General features: G+C 36.8%; 1 protein-coding gene across 1 annotated transcript in view; it reads left to right on the top strand.

The window, feature by feature from the left end:
* LOC120543338 (trinucleotide repeat-containing gene 6A protein-like) overlaps nt 1-17,802 on the top strand; it is a 56,359-nt gene that overhangs the window by 22,340 nt on the left and 16,217 nt on the right. Inside the window, exons 5-6 of the mRNA XM_039776375.1 lie at nt 16,107-16,418; nt 17,064-17,111. Of these exons, the coding sequence (XP_039632309.1) occupies nt 16,107-16,418; nt 17,064-17,111 (360 nt within the window). The remainder of the gene's footprint in view (nt 1-16,106; nt 16,419-17,063; nt 17,112-17,802) is intronic.

The following is a 17,802-nucleotide window of genomic DNA, read 5'->3' as shown; positions in this document are numbered from 1 at the left end:
TTCATTGATGGCTGAGTAGAAATTTTAACAACAATAATTTAACAGTATACTATACAATGTACAATAGACTGCTTTGATGTAGTAGATTTCAGAAAATTCTGTCATTTTTTCCTTATAACTAAAGTTGAGGCTACGTCACTACAGTTTCTTTGTGATACACTGGTACTTATAACAAAAATACAAATAGCACAATGCAGGGCATGTAAGGGCAATGAGTTTTATCCTTGTATATAATTGGATACTATCCGTATGTATGGTGTTCGCGTCAATACCTCGACTCAATACAAGTTAGAACCATGCAATGGGACTCTGCCTCTGTAGTTAGAACATAATGTGGCAAACGCCCATGCAGTATTGCATGATTGGCTAAGAATGTTCGAATGCTTCAGTGACGCCGCTGGACAGCTGAGTATAGTAAGTCGGTGTTGGTTTGAGCAGATAACAGTACGTTCGGTTGGTTTTTGGAACTTTGGTTTGGTGGGTCTACTTTCCACGACTAACATCGTCGACTGACTTAAACCCTTCGACAGCTCCGGAACCGTAAGTAATTTAGAACGTATCGCCATTTGCTTGGTACGTCGAAATCTATCTTTGGGCTGTTTGGTTTTTCCTTCTGACATCTATTGGCAAACTGAGTAATGACGGCTAGGTATTAACAACGGTCATTGTTTAAATTTTAGCCGATCTCAGATCTAAAATGACCACACCAACATAATTATTACTCCGACTCTGATTAGAGTCAAAAAATGCGGTTTGTTTTGAAAATTTGTTTGCCGGAAAAAATCAAATGAGGTGCGCCATAGAGCTGAGTTCACGTCTCGCAGCCCCGTTTAAACAGGAAGCTCTTCATTATTTTGGATGAAAAGGTCTAATTTAAGCAAAAATCAGTGCCATGATAACAAAATCATTTCAAAGACTTAAAAAAACAAATAATTCTTTGCAGAGAAAGTATGGATTTCACAAATGTAGAATTTGTAGCCCGATTCGATCGGGCTCCCAGTCGCTAGTATGATACTAAATTTATTGTACTGTTATATTTATGCTGGTTCCTAGCTTCCATGTGTCAGAGAGGTGGAGGAATAGTATTGGATGAAATTGAATAAATAAAAAAGCAAATAAACATATTAATAAATATGACAGAATCACTGTTGATTGTTGTTCAGGGAGGGGGAGGCCCCATCTTAAATCTCAACCAGTCGTCATCCAGTTTCTCGCTAGGAGAATCTGCTGATCATAATGGGGGAAGGGTAGCGGTGTGTTGGGATTTGTGGGAGATTCCCATTTAAGAATTTTCTCCACTTGTCATCTGGAGGGTTGTTTCAACCATCCCAAGACTTTCTGCAAATGATTTTTGACACTTTCTCATTCAGTTGTAACTCACAACTCTGACCAAATATAGTCATCCCATAGTTTAAGAAACGCCAAAATAAATAAAGAAATCTCTCTATTATAAAAGGAAATCCTGAGACAAGACTTTTTCAAAGAGAGAATTTCAAGTCCCATGATACGAGACTTTTGCCATGAGATTTTTTAAGTCACGCCATCCTCTCAACCATATTCAACCACGCACGTGGCCCTCTGCCTCGTGTGAATGCTTTTGACAGACACAGTTCCTGCTCTCTTAGCTCTTACAAATTTTAATGTTTTCCTCACATTAAGTTCTCAATAAAAGACTTATGTCAATCTTTTTGAAGAATTTCATCCCGAAGGATTTTCAACAGAAGAAATAAGTACACGGGCAATCCTAGCACGAGAAACAAAGTCAAACGAATTAACATGAAAATTGTTGATCGGTTACACAACAAATTGGTTAAATGTTTATCTTTAGACTATGCTGAAACAGTTGGTAATGATTGTACGGAAGATGAAAACATCAGCTTACAATATCCCAAAGAATATCTACAACCGTTAACACAGTCTGGCCTTCCACCAGCGGAATTACTGTTGAGTGAATGATGTATCCAAGAAAGGTAATTTAGTACATCTCGCTTGGATAACATTAGACACCAAAGGAGATTTTGATATGCCATTCGTATTAAAACATTAAGTTTCCCATTAGAATAGCTTACACCGTATGGTCTTCCACCGCCCGAATTACTGTTGAAAGAAGGATGTATCCAAGAAAGGTAATGTAGTACATCTCCTGCAGATAACATTAGACACCAAAACAGATCTTGATATGCCATTCTTATTAAAACGTTAACAGTTTCCGTTAGGGCTCGTTTACACTTCACACTCAGAACGCGCTTACATCATGGCTGCCACATGTTCCCAGCATTAAATTGACGCGTCCTCTGAGCAAGTCCTCAGAAATTAACGTGACGTGTGCGCGAGTTGCAGTACCAGCAAAAAGTCTGGGGGAGCAGTGTAATAAAAGTTGGAATGTGACATCAGAGTCTCTGTTTACTGTCTACATGTAACAGAAAGCCACTTTGAGGATCCTATGGGTCGATGTGCATGCTTCGATATTTGATGAATGGTTCAATGTGGTGAAGCAAAATGGCGACATACAAATTAAAAAATAGGTGCTTTTATATTCGAGTGTCGCATATTCCTGAGCGCAATGACACAATACATTTTAAAGTCTCACGTGCCATCTTTTGTACATTAAAGTATGTAAGTTACATTTTACAGATAAATCGTTAATTTCATTTAAATAGTGAATACTGTTAATAATTTCACACATGGGGGTGAGACGGTGGCGAACCGGTAACACTGCTGTCTCGCAGGGAGTCACATCTCTGGTATTCCCCACCTGGAGTTTACATGTTTTCCTGCTGGGTTTCCACGTTGTGCTCTGCTTTCCTTCCAAAGATATGCAGATTTGGTGACACTAAAATGACGCTTGTTTGTGTGCTTGTATTCACCTTGCGATGAGCTGATGCCCCGTCTAAGGATTGTTTCTGCCCAATTCGTGCCCAATGCTTGCTGGAATGGACACATCCCTGAATTGATGGATTTCATCATTAAACATCCTTTTCAGAGATATTGTGGTAAGGTGTCATTAGAATTTAATAGGTGTTCCAGGCAATTCACAACACAGCGAAGCCGAACCTGTTCTCACCATAATAATATATCTATAATCTAAAATAGTTCTATTATGCATATGTATCAACGAGCGGCTGAACCACAAAGTGGCTAGCGTGTAGCACCGGTCTAGGTGTTGGAGAGTGAAGTAAGCAGGGGGCAAAGCCCCCTAGTAACTAAATAATAAAAAGAATTAACACCAAATTACATCATTACTTATGCTGACATGGATTGTGATTTTTTTTTTTTTTTTTTTTGCACTGCCACATCTCACAATACATTCATTTATTTAGCTACTGTTTCTTTGTAGCTGAAATATTGTTCCAAATAAGTAAGTATCTGTAGTACAGTAATCCCTCCTCGATCGCGGTAGTTGCGTTCTAGAACCCCCCAGCGATAGGTGAAAATCCGCGAAGTAGAAACCATATGTTTGTTTGGTTATTTTTATATATTTTAAGCCCTTAGAAACTCTCCCACACTGTTTATAAATATTCTCCTCACAGTTATACAGTAAACCCTCGTTTATAGCGGTTAATCTGCTCCAGACAGATAATTGAATTTCCACAAAGTAGTATTCTTTATTTATAAATCTAATATTTTCGCAGTTAGAGCATAGAAAACCTGTTTACGACCTTCTAAATATGTTTTTTAACATTATTAGAGCCCTCTAGACATGAAATAACACCCTTTAGTCAAAAGTTTAAACTGTTCTCCATGACAAGACAGAGATGACATTTCTTTCTCAAAATTGAAAGAATGCAAACATATCTTCCTCTTCAAAGGAGTGCCGTCAGGAGCAGAGAATGTCAGAGAGAGAAATGTAAACAATCAAAAATCAATAGTGCTGTTGGGCTTTTAAGTATGCGAAGCACCGCGCAGAAAGCATAGTGTATATCATTGAGGAGTTTTATTTAATATGTAATAGTGCTCTGATTGGGTAGCTTCTCAGCCATCTGCCAATAGCGTCACTTGTATGAAATCAACTGGGCAAACAAACTGAGGAAGCATGTATCATAAATTAAAAGACCCATTGTCCGCAGAAATCCATGAACCAGCGAAAAATCTGTGATTATATTTAGATATGCTTACATTTAAAATCCACGATGGAGTGAAGCCGCGAAAGTCGAAGCGCGATATAGCGAGGGATCACTGTATAAATGAGACACTGAGTGCCAAGTCAGAAGTTTTTTCTTTTTAATTTTTTCAAGTGTGGGTGCAGCGATTCTCCAAATCCACGGTTCGGTTTATACTTGTTTTTTTTCCCCCTCCGAAGAACAAAAAAAAAAAAAATTCTGGGTTTTATTAAATCACTTACTATAGAAACACTAAAGAATATGGTAGATTAACTTAATTTCACATAAATCTATACTAATAAAAGGCAAAGCCCTCACTCACTCACTGACTCATCACTAATTCTCCAACTTCCCGTGTGGGTGGAAGGCTGAAATTTGGCAGGTTTATTCCTTACAGCTTCCTTACAAAAGTTGGGCAGGTTTTATATCGAAATTCTACGCGTAATGGTCATAACTGGAAGCAGTTTTCTCCATTTACTGTAATGGAGATGAGCTTCAACGCCGGGCGGAGTTTCGTGTGACATCATCACGCCTCCCACGTAATCACGCAGTACATAGAAAACCAGGAAGACCTCAAAAAGCGCTGAAGAAAACATGCATTATATAATTGAGAAGGCAGCGAAACAATAAGAAGCGAGCGAGTGACATATACAACCATATTCATGAGTTCTGCTACTTCGGAAACAAAGCACGATGTAAACCTACACTTTAAATTAAGTTCATAGACAGGCTGCCGCTGGCGTTTGTAATTTAGTGCCTGCCCATATAAGGCCGTCCGTCAGCGGCAATCCAATAGCAAACTGCCACGGGTAAATATTCACGGGTGAAGGACTGTGCTTATGGAGAGGAAGATGAGATGGTCAGGTGGTGTTTGACACAAACTCAGCGAAACTGAGAGAAAGTTTTAAGTGCCAGGACTAAGGTAACATTAAATACAGCCATGGACATAGCACGAGATGGCACCAGCACAGCTGGGAACCCGATGCATGTACACCGAGTGGCTCACGTGAACTGACGCAGTGCACAGATAAAAAGCAACAGTTCCAAAGAGCGCTGAACAAAAACCGAATTACACAATTGAAAAGGCAGCAAAAAATATAAAGCGTTTGATACATACAAGCATATTCATAAATCCAACTACTGCGGAAACAAAGCACTCGTTGGAAAAAGTCAATGTCCCGCTAAAGGAAGACAGTGTAAAAAAAACCCGTGCATGCAGTGTGTCAGGTCTCAGATAAAGAAGAAGGCGAGCTGTTTATTGATGCAGTAAGAAGCGAATCGATGAATGAAACCAGTTATCTTTACAACGATTGACAAACACGGAATGTAACTTGAACACAACACATCCTACAAATGCGCACCTGATTGAAAGAAATAATGATAATCAAATCCTTGATGACAGTAATCAAATCCTTGATGACAGCAACACTCAGTAACACTCACAAAACAAATACTGTATATTGACAGTCATGTTACGTTATTTTTAAAATGTTCCCTTTTCTTTTCATAGCTTTTTAACACACTACTTCTCGCTGCAATACGGTATATATATATATATATATATATATATATATATATATATATATATATATATATATATATATATATATATATATATATGTATATATGTATATATATATGTATATATATATGTATATGTATATGTATGTATATATATATATATATATATATATATGTATATATATATATATATATATATATATATATATATATATATGTATATATGTATGTATATATATGTATATGTATATATATATATATATATATATATATATATATATATATATATATGTATATATATATATGTATATGTATATATATGTATATATATGTATATATATATATATATATATATGTGTATGTATATATATATATATATGTGTATATATATATATATATGTGTGTGTATATATATATGTGTGTATATATATATAACGGTAACACTGCTGTCTCGCAGGGAGTCACATCTCTGGTATTCCCCACCTGGAGTTTACATGTTTTCCTGCTGGGTTTCCACGTTGTGCTCTGCTTTCCTTCCAAAGATATGCAGATTTGGTGACACTAAAATGACGCTTGTTTGTGTGCTTGTATTCACCTTGCGATGAGCTGATGCCCCGTCTAAGGATTGTTTCTGCCCAATTCGTGCCCAATGCTTGCTGGAATGGACACATCCCTGAATTGATGGATTTCATCATTAAACATCCTTTTCAGAGATATTGTGGTAAGGTGTCATTAGAATTTAATAGGTGTTCCAGGCAATTCACAACACAGCGAAGCCGAACCTGTTCTCACCATAATAATATATCTATAATCTAAAATAGTTCTATTATGCATATGTATCAACGAGCGGCTGAACCACAAAGTGGCTAGCGTGTAGCACCGGGCTAGGTGTTGGAGAGTGAAGTAAGCAGGGGGCAAAGCCCCCTAGTAACTAAATAATAAAAAGAATTAACACCAAATTACATCATTACTTATGCTGACATGGATTGTGATTTTTTTTTTTTTTTTTTGCACTGCCACATCTCACAATACATTCATTTATTTAGCTACTGTTTCTTTGTAGCTGAAATATTGTTCCAAATAAGTAAGTATCTGTAGTACAGTAATCCCTCCTCGATCGCGGTAGTTGCGTTCTAGAACCCCCCAGCGATAGGTGAAAATCCGCGAAGTAGAAACCATATGTTTGTTTGGTTATTTTTATATATTTTAAGCCCTTAGAAACTCTCCCACACTGTTTATAAATATTCTCCTCACAGTTATACAGTAAACCCTCGTTTATAGCGGTTAATCTGCTCCAGACAGATAATTGAATTTCCACAAAGTAGTATTCTTTATTTATAAATCTAATATTTTTAGCAGTTAGAGCATAGAAAACCTGTTTACGACCTTCTAAATATGTTTTTTAACATTATTAGAGCCCTCTAGACATGAAATAACACCCTTTAGTCAAAAGTTTAAACTGTTCTCCATGACAAGACAGAGATGACATTTCTTTCTCAAAATTGAAAGAATGCAAACATATCTTCCTCTTCAAAGGAGTGCCGTCAGGAGCAGAGAATGTCAGAGAGAGAAATGTAAACAATCAAAAATCAATAGTGCTGTTGGGCTTTTAAGTATGCGAAGCACCGCGCAGAAAGCATAGTGTATATCATTGAGGAGTTTTATTTAATATGTAATAGTGCTCTGATTGGGTAGCTTCTCAGCCATCTGCCAATAGCGTCACTTGTATGAAATCAACTGGGCAAACAAACTGAGGAAGCATGTATCATAAATTAAAAGACCCATTGTCCGCAGAAATCCGCGAACCAGCGAAAAATCTGTGATTTATATTTAGATATGCTTACATTTAAAATCCACGATGGAGTGAAGCCGCGAAAGTCGAAGCGCGATATAGCGAGGGATCACTGTATAAATGAGACACTGAGTGCCAAGTCAGAAGTTTTTTCTTTTTAATTTTTTCAAGTGTGGGTGCAGCGATTCTCCAAATCCACGGTTCGGTTTATACTTGTGTTTTTTTTTTCCCCCTCCGAAGAACAAAAAAAAAAAATTCTGGGTTTTATTAAATCACTTACTATAGAAACACTAAAGAATATGGTAGATTAACTTAATTTCACATAAATCTATACTAATAAAAGGCAAAGCCCTCACTCACTCACTGACTCATCACTAATTCTCCAACTTCCCGTGTGGGTGGAAGGCTGAAATTTGGCAGGTTTATTCCTTACAGCTTCCTTACAAAAGTTGGGCAGGTTTTATATCGAAATTCTACGCGTAATGGTCATAACTGGAAGCAGTTTTTCTCCATTTACTGTAATGGAGATGAGCTTCAACGCCGTGGCGGAGTTTCGTGTGACATCATCACGCCTCCCACGTAATCACGCAGTACATAGAAAACCAGGAAGACCTCAAAAAAGCGCTGAAGAAAACATGCATTATATAATTGAGAAGGCAGCGAAACAATAAGAAGCGGAGTGACATATACAACCATATTCATGAGTTCTGCTACTCGAAACAAAGCGATGTAAACCTACACTTTAAATTAAGTTCATAGACAGGCTGCGCTGGCGTTTGTAATTTAGTGCCTGCCCATATAAGGCCGTCCGTCAGCGGCAATCCAATAGCAAACTGCCACGGGTAAATATTCACGGGTGAAGGACTGTGCTTATGGAGAGGAAGATGAGATGGTCAGGTGGTGTTTGACACAAACTCAGCGAAACTGCGAGAGAAAGTTTTAAGTGCCAGGACTAAGGTAACATTAAATACAGCCATGGACATAGCACGAGATGGCACCAGCACAGCTGGGAACCTTCGATGCATGTACACCGAGTGGCTCACGTGAACTGACGCAGTGCACAGATAAAAAGCAACAGTTCCAAAGAGCGCTGAACAAAAACCGAATTACACAATTGAAAAGGCAGCAAAAAATATAAAGCGTTTGATACATACAAGCATATTCATAAATCCAACTACTGCGGAAACAAAGCACTCGTTGGAAAAAGTCAATGTCCCGCTAAAGGAAGACAGTGTAAAAAAAACCCGTGCATGCAGTGTGTCAGGTCTCAGATAAAGAAGAAGACGAGCTGTTTATTGATGCAGTAAGAAACGAATCGATGAATGAAACCAGTTATCTTTACAACGATTGACAAACACGGAATGTAACTTGAACACAACACATCCTACAAGTACGCACCTGATTGAAAGAAATAATGATAATCAAATCCTTGATGACAGTAATCAAATCCTTGATGACAGCAACACTCAGTAACACTCACAAAACAAATACTGTATATTGACAGTCATGTTACGTTATTTTTAAAATGTTCCCTTTTCTTTTTCATAGCTTTTTTAACACACTACTTCTCCGCTGCAATACGCGGGTATATATATATATATATATATATATATATATATATATATATATATATGTATATATATGTATATATATATATATATGTATATATGTGTGTATGTATATATATATATATATGTATATATATGTATATATATATGTGTATATATATATATATATGTATATATATATATGTATATATATATATATATATATATATATATATATATATATATGTATATATATATATATATATATATATATGTATATATATGTATATATATATATATACGGTATATATATATATATATATATATATATATATATATATATATATATATATATATATATATATATATATATATGTATATATATATGTATATATATATGTATATGTATATATATGTATATATATATGTGTATATATATATGTATATATATGTGTATATATATATATATGTATATGTATATATGTGTGTGTGTATATATATATATATAGTATATATATATATATATCCCGATCTACATACTCGAATAATGGATACTTTATTCGCCATCAATGATTGTTTTGGTAAAGCCATACTCGGTGTAATCATTAGATGAACGGTAAAAAAGTAAGAGCGAGGGGAGGATGACATATTGAGCATGCATGCATGTAGTGCGCGTCAACTCTATCTGAATTGTGCGATCACATTTGAAAAATATATCTTTTCAAGTTCTATTTAGTCCATATGTGTCAAACTCAAGGGCAGTAAAATATGGTGGTAGTGTAGTGTGATGGTCTGGGGTTGTTTTGCTGCTTCAGGACCTGGAAGGCTTGCTGTGATAGATGGAACCATGAATTCTACTGTCATCGATCTTGGGTGCTGCAACAGGACAATGTAATTATATGACCTTAAAAAGCGGTTCCTAGAAAACCCTCAAATAAAGCTGCGAGATCATTTTATATACTGTATTATTGTTATTAAAGCCGGGTATATGAAGCGCTGGTAACACAATAAACTACAGATCCCATAATGCAGCGCTTCAGCTGCCTTGCGAACACTTACCACGTTAATCAAGTCTAGCTTATGATGCTGCAAGTTATTGCGGCTAGCTCACACAATGCTGAAGAGAAAAGTTGATTCTGAAAATAGAGCCTTTAAAAACCGATGGGAGGCTGAGTATATGTTTACTGAACCCGTGTGTCTCATTTGTGGAGCTAATGTGGCTGTAATTACAGAATTTAATCTAAGACGGCACTATGAGACAAAACATCAGGGAGTTCTGTGTTGTGGAGATTCTCAGGATGGATTGCAGGTGCTCATCAGTGAGGCTGAAAGACCTGAATGCAATGCAGAAGATACAGAAAGCAGAAGAATTAAATAAGAATCTGACACTTCAGCGGACGTTTTACCGTGCACAATCACAAAGTGATTTCAAGTGAAGTTGCTTTTATGGGAGACACAAATGCACCAGTGCAACTTTCCCTGTTGCCAAGTAATGTTGAACCAAGTCGTCCCTACGTTGTTCCCAAATACGCACTTTGCTGATAAACCGGCGCACTGAGTTTGCGGCGCTTTGGTGACTTTGAAGAACAAAAAGTCCGTCTACATGCGGCTCGAACCTTGTGCATGTTTGGTAGCACATATCTGTGTGAGAAGCTCTTCTCAGTGATAAAGAATAACAAAACAGCACACAGGAGTCGCCTCACTGATGAGCACCTGCAATCCATCCTGAGAATCTCCACAACACAGAACCTCACACCAAACATAAACGAACCTGTTGCCAAAAATAGATGCCAGACGTCCAGCTCTAAAATGACATATGAGCAAAGACAACTTAATGATTTGATTTGTTATTGCTGAAAGGAACACATTTTATTTATATTTCCAGGTTTTGTTATGCAGCATGTTCATATTTGAATTTGTATAATTTTGAAAGGATATATTTTTATGGAGAGCAAAATCTTTTGGGATATTTAAAATCTAAGTTTATTTTTTATATAAATTTACATAAGAGTAAAGAAATTTGAATGTTTGTTCTTTTAAGTTATTTAAGGTTTGAGTTGATTTATTCACGAATAATATTCCTGTCTGTTTTTACCATTCCTACCAAAGATATTTCTGTCGACTAAATAAAAATTCCTTCTATTTAAAATTTAAATAGAACTTGAACAAATACGATAGTTCATAATATCCACGCAGACTTGCGTAAGAGTGGGAGTTATCCGTTTTAACAAGCAGCGTATTGCACTGATCGAAATAGCTGTGTGTGTATATATGTAGATATGTATGTATATGTATATATATGTTTATATATGTGTGTGTGTGTATATATATATATATATGTGTGTGTGTGTGTGTGTGTGTATGTGTATATATGTAGATATATATATATATATGTGTATATGTATAGATATGTGTATATATATGTTTATGTGTGTGTAATATATATATATATATATATATGACAGCAACACTCATCACTCACAACAGTGACAAAACAATTACATTGACAATCATGTTACGTTATTTTCAAAATGTTTCCTTTTCTTTTTCATTGCTTCTTTAACACACTACTTCTCCGCTGCGAAGCGCGGGTATTTTGCTAGTTAACTATATAAGCTTAAATTATTGAATAAATTCTCTTGAGCAGTCTTAAGTAAACAAAAGTAAACCTAAAAATAAAACCCGTTTAGAAATAGACATTGATGCATTCAGTTAACTGCACATTCTTGTGGTTAATATTTCCATTAAGATTTAAGTCTTTTTTTCAAGAACAGCATCATGCCCACATTCTCAGTTGAGAGGCTTGCTCTCTGTGCTTTAACAATGTTCCCTGCAGTAAAAAAAATAAATAAAAAACCTCACTGGGAACAGATGTTTCCGGAAAGGGCAGAGATCTAAAACATTGTTCAAGTGCAGTGCCAACATGAAGAGACTTATTGTTGTCCAGTCTTGTATCTGTTGAAGTCAGATGCAATCATACTAGTTCAGCTTCATGGATGTCAGTCAGGGTTGTGTGTTTCAGTGATATTATCATTGTAAGTGTTGGCAGCTGTTTAGTTTGTCACTGTTTTCAGTGGTTTGAGAGTCTGATCCAAATTCTTAGCTATTTTTACATCCTCATTAGAAACAGTAACAATGTCCTTAATGTTGTTGTTAATATTCCTGTCCGTGAGTGCTGAAAAGACAGCAGCCTACTGTTCAAGGTAGCACTCAAGAATGTCATTGCTTGTTTTTCGCCTAGTAGACACATCCTTCATAAGCTTGTATGAAGGAAACTGGAGCATCTCTTGTGTTTCCTTTAACACTGCTGCAGTAGTAGTTCAACGATGGAAAAAAGTGACCACTTTTCTCACTTTGTCTAAAAGCCGGGCTCTCTGGTTAACACCCATTTCCTTCTGTTATGCCAGGTATGCGCAAAGCATCAAATGTAAAATCTAGCTACTTCAGCTGCATTCATGATGCTCTTGGCATTGTCCATTGTTACCAGAATGATAGAGTTTGGTCTGTCAATTTTCCAGTCCTCTACAGCTTCATATGGTATTACTGTTCAGTGGTCACTTGTGTGACTTTCATAGAAACCGTTTGTCCAAAGAATGGGTTTTGCCATTCACCCAGTTGTAAGTTGTCAGTAATATAGTGTGCCCAGATTGTGATGAAGCTCTCTGTTGCATGTGAGGCCCACCCATCTGTAGTTAAAGCAGTGAATTTTTGCCTTGCTCAAATTCTCCAGCAGTTAAGCCTTTACTTCATTATAAAGTTTAAGCAGCACATGTCGACATAAATGCAGTTGGTTCAGCACTTCATATCTGGGCTGCAGCGTACTGAACACACTTTTTTTTTTTTGTAAGTTCTTTTTTACTTGCTTTTTTATTCACCATCTTCACAGTTGATGTGGTTTGGGGAGCACTAACCACTTTTTTATATTAAGTGCATGGTGTTTAGATCTTTCACTGATCATAGGGAAATGTATGCTCTAGTATAGATTTCTGGATAAGCCATGCTTATAAAACGTCACAAATTTTGAGGTTTGATTGACATTTTTGACAAGGGGACCGAATTGGGTAAAATACCTGTCTTGCTCACCGCACCGTTAGAGAAAAGAGCTCCCTGTGCATTCTTTGCATATTTTCATGGTTTTGCTTAAAACAAGTTTTGTTTTGCAATTATGCCCCAAAAGCATAGCGCAAGTCCTTCAGGCTTTAAGCCCAAGCATGCAGTGATGCAGCTTAGTGAGAAAATAAATGTGTTAGATAAACTTCATGCTGGTGAAATGAAAAGTTCAGACCCTCATGAAACGAGTGTTGGTAGTGAGTCTGGTGTTATTATTAACAAGTAATTGAATTGACCAGCTGGCTATATGTTAAACATCAATTCACATGTGCTATGGTCCCTTGCACAGAATGCCTTAAGGATCATGCAGAGTATAAAGCAGGTGTTCCGTCTTTCAGAACCACAACACAAGACAATGGACTTTTGAATTGAGGATTGGGTCTCGGTTTCAGAACCATTACACGCCTCATTCTCGTGTATGTTCAGACCATTGTGTGTGTGTGTGTGTGTGTGTGTGTATTTATTCATCTATCTACTTTATGTATTTATTCAAAACTGCTTATGTGAAAAGCCAACTTATCCACTTTGGGGCAAATAAAGTTTTATGTACCAAGAGCCTTGACAAATCCTTGTTGAGTCCTGACAGATGGTAGAACATACCTGGTCTGTTAAAGAGGCTACAGCACTAATCTTAAGAATGTTAATTTATAAACTCTTGTGGCAGAGCTCCATAGGTCAGACAGTATGTTATATTTAGATGTTACAAAAACTGATACTTGGGTACTAATTCAGTACAAAAGTTCTGAAAATGTAATAGTACTAGCTCTTTTATAGCATGAGTAGTACCAAGAAAGTCAGTGATGTGCTCATACACGACTGCAAGTAGGCTAATTATTTCAGAAAACACCATAACACGTGAAAAAATGTGAGTAATAAAGTACATATAAAAATGACACATAATGGGCATGCTACAGCACCGTATCAAAACATGTCAAAAAAACATCCAGCAGAAGTCATATTTGGAAATGTTTTGTGTCCGTGTAGGAACGACACTTGTTAGTTTGGGGGAGGAAAATAAACATGCACGGATGCTTATGTTAGTACCACTTTTAGCCTATTATGGAATTGGTTCGGAAGCAGATTTGTGCATGCTTTGAAAGAGAAATAATGTTACTGTACCTATCAAAAGAGGTGTAAATTATTAAACTTGTATTGTCACGCATTTCTAAGAGGAGATGAAAGGATAACAAGATTAACTGCTTTTTATAGTGTCTTACACCATCTTGATAAATGAATGGAGACTTCCCATTCATTCCCTGATTGTAAATTGCACTTCTATAAATGTCCTTCAGTCCAAGCATCCGGCCAGCTCACATGCAGTTCTGTGTTGTCGATCGAGGAGGGGGGCTAACTAACAGGATTGTGGGATGTGGAAGCACTGGCCGCACTAACAGTTGCAGCAAGTAAATATCGAGACAAGACTCAAAATCAAGTGCCTGTTTGTGTTGTCTACACCTGTGATAGCATGAGTTCCCCTATTTGTTAATATCAAAATAAAATTAATTTAGTGTTTCCGTGCTGAGAAGATCAAAGGTCATCTCCCTAATGGGACATCTACTGTTTTAACAGAGATGCATAGGCACTGAAACACATAGGACAAATAAAACTGTATACTTCATTGTTAAATGCAAATCTGCGATCACTGAATTTGTGTCATTTGTTTGGCTTTAAAGGTAAACTTCCATTCATTAGCATAACCTATAAATAAAAACACATATGACATACAATTGAATGGTATAATGAATAATGTAGTACTGCTTCACAGTTATATGTTTGAGTACCAGTAACAACAGCCCAAGTAATTTTATAATTATGGTTTTATACAAAGGTAGGTAGGTATAAGCAATAACTAAATGTGACCTGTCACTTTAGAATCTTTGAAAACATCAAAACAAAGATTGTTCAACAGGAGTTCTGAATTAAAGTATTCATCATTAACTGACAAGTTTGGTATCACTCAAGCTTTAAAGTTGTGTTAAGTTTTTAAAAAGAAGGGACAGATTCGGGAAAATTAAAACATCCTGAGTTTGACATTTTGAATTACTTTTGACGCATCTGCTCCTTGGATAGCAAGTATTGAGCGTCTAGGTAGTTGATTTTTCTCACACTGATTGCAGTTGTTTTGTAATATTTTTAAGTGGCTAATGATGCAAATGTAAATAAAATCTTACAAATACAAATTTTGAAACCTTAACGGAGTGATTCTCTGACAAACCAGATTTTTAAAATGTTACACTTGGTCTTTGATAGATGTTTTGGCTTAGTTGTGCCTGGGGCATCTGATAAAGTAAGCTTAGTCTGTTTTAAATGTTTTGGAAGCATTCACCATTACAAGGATTTGCTTGGAGTTGAATCAGTTTCTAGCTTCTTGACAATGTGAGCTAGCTATAGTAAAACGATGATTTGCAAGAGATCCTGGCAGTCTGGGGTCCTCTAAATATAAGCATTTTGATCGTGTTCATTTGACAGATACTGCTTGCTTCCTGGTGACCAACACATTTTCTGCTTGACAAAACTGAAGTGGTTCACTTTGTGGTAGTAGACCTGGAGCTCCTATGCCATGTACACACACTTCTACCTGTTTCCCTAATTTTTTTTTCTCCACCCTACCCCAATATTTAATGGAAGTTAAGCACATTGGCCCCTTATTTGCTGCTTGACGTTCTCCACTCGGCTGTGAAGCTGAACAGAATTAGGTTGCGACCGTGAAGGGCTGAGGGGGGTTGGGGGGAGCTGCATATAGGCTCCTGAAAAAAAAATGCATGTTTTCTGTGTCCTTGATGCCACTGCTTTTGTGGACTAGGCCATTTTAGTATGAAACAGAATAACATTAAGCTCAACCGTAGTTGTTTGAAGGATATCTAATTGTACCTGATGGATAGAGAATAAAGTTTCCTTGTTACTTATATAATGTGGTAAAACAAATTACTGTTTTTGTATTACTGTAAAAGTAGTACTTGTGTGAAGCCTAGGAAGAAATTTTCACTTTTTCTGAAATACTCAGCACTTTACTAAATGTGTATCTGTTTGCTTCAGTGCCAGAACCAACAAAGCCCAGTTCAAGCCAGCCGCCTCCTGCCAATTGTATCAGCAGCACTTCTCCTGTTACCAGCAACATCAGCAATGCCAAGCGGGTCTCAGCCAGCAATCAGCAACAAGCCTCACCTCGATACCCACCTCGAGAAGTCCCACCACGCTTTCGGAACCACGAGCAGAAGCAACTGCTGAAACGCGTTCAGCAACTTCCTGCCCCAGGAGTGGAACTGGGCGGACAAGGGAGTAACAGCGCACCTTCATTACTGTCCGTTAATGACGGACAATTGCTCAAGAGCAACGAAAATTGTGCAGGTAGAGTAACCACTGCTTGCATTCAGTGGGTATGGAGCAAACTATGGTGAAATGCTAGCTGCTTTGTTGTAATTGCTGCTCCTTGGATAGCAAGTATTGAGCGTCTAGGTAGTTGATTTTTCTCACACTGATTGCAGTTCTTTGTTAGACTTCCCTTTTTTTCTTTCTGTTGTGATATGAAGATAATCCATTTCAAAATTTTAGATGAACAGTTTCTATATTCCAAGCCCATGTCATTAAAATGTGAAATTTTTAAATGCGATTTGGTTCTTTAATCATTTTAAAGGGGGAATGGCATTGCTTGTGGTGAAATTCGTCACATCTGAAACCTGTTTCCTTCCTTCTGGTTGCACGTAGGTTTAAGCAGAGTTTAAAAATATAAACTGTCCTGACATGCTTATTACATTATAAAGTGTGGTATTAAATGGAAAATGATGGTGAGCTATTAGTTCATAAATCAAGACCTGCCAGCTAATTTAGTTTGAGAGAACACTGATTTTAAAGAGCAGCTTTATGTGTATTGATACTTTATAAAGTGCAAAGGCAGATGTTTTTAAGGTTGTCCTATATATTTAGAAAAACTCGCCATGATCTTACAAGCAGTTAGTTCTATGAATATCTTCTGACATTATTCCTTTCTCACAGGCATGCCCCCCATTCGGGATTTGGTCAGCCACTCCCCAAACCAGTCAGGTGACTTTTTGCCCCTCCACCCTTTGCCATTGTTGTGGCATCTGGAAAGTGTGCATGTGTATAATTAGTGTTGTTTGCACTTCATTCAGTGGTTTTATGGTGGTCTTAAGGTTATATGTGTTGGTGTTGCATGCCCCTGAAGATTTTGCTTGCTGTGTGTCTTTGGTCACTCACTCTGTAGCATTGCCTAGGCTGTAAAACATTGTCCTCTATCCTAATTTAACATAATAGTTTATAAATTTTCAATTTCAACAGTTTAATTGTTCTGTATGCTTTGAGAGTATGTCACAGGAGTGTTTTGCATTGTTGCACTGTAGCGTAATAATGAGCTCGTAATCAGTTTTACAAGATATGCAAAGGAAATTTCTCAGTGTATTTTTCTTCTTTGGTTTACACTTGGTCTCTTACATACAGAGAAGTTATTTTGACGATTTTGGCAGTTCTTTCAGAGAAATCCATATAGTGGCCAGTGTGATAAAATCAACTACTGTCCTGTATAATCCAGAGGTTTTTTTTTTGTTTTTTTTAATTAAATAAATCAATATTTGAGTGATGTATTGGTAGGATAAAAATGAGAGGCACCTTTTATAGATACAGGAGCAAAATGATGCGGCAGAAGTCTTCCTGAGCATGCTCGACCAGCAGTGAAGGCCAAGGAAAAGGGAAGGAACATATAGCTAGTGCAGAACTT

The sequence above is a fragment of the Polypterus senegalus genome, chromosome 13 (assembly GCF_016835505.1).
Source record: "Polypterus senegalus isolate Bchr_013 chromosome 13, ASM1683550v1, whole genome shotgun sequence".
Taxonomy (NCBI): domain Eukaryota; kingdom Metazoa; phylum Chordata; class Cladistia; order Polypteriformes; family Polypteridae; genus Polypterus; species Polypterus senegalus.
This window is presented reverse-complemented; position numbering and strand designations above follow the sequence as displayed.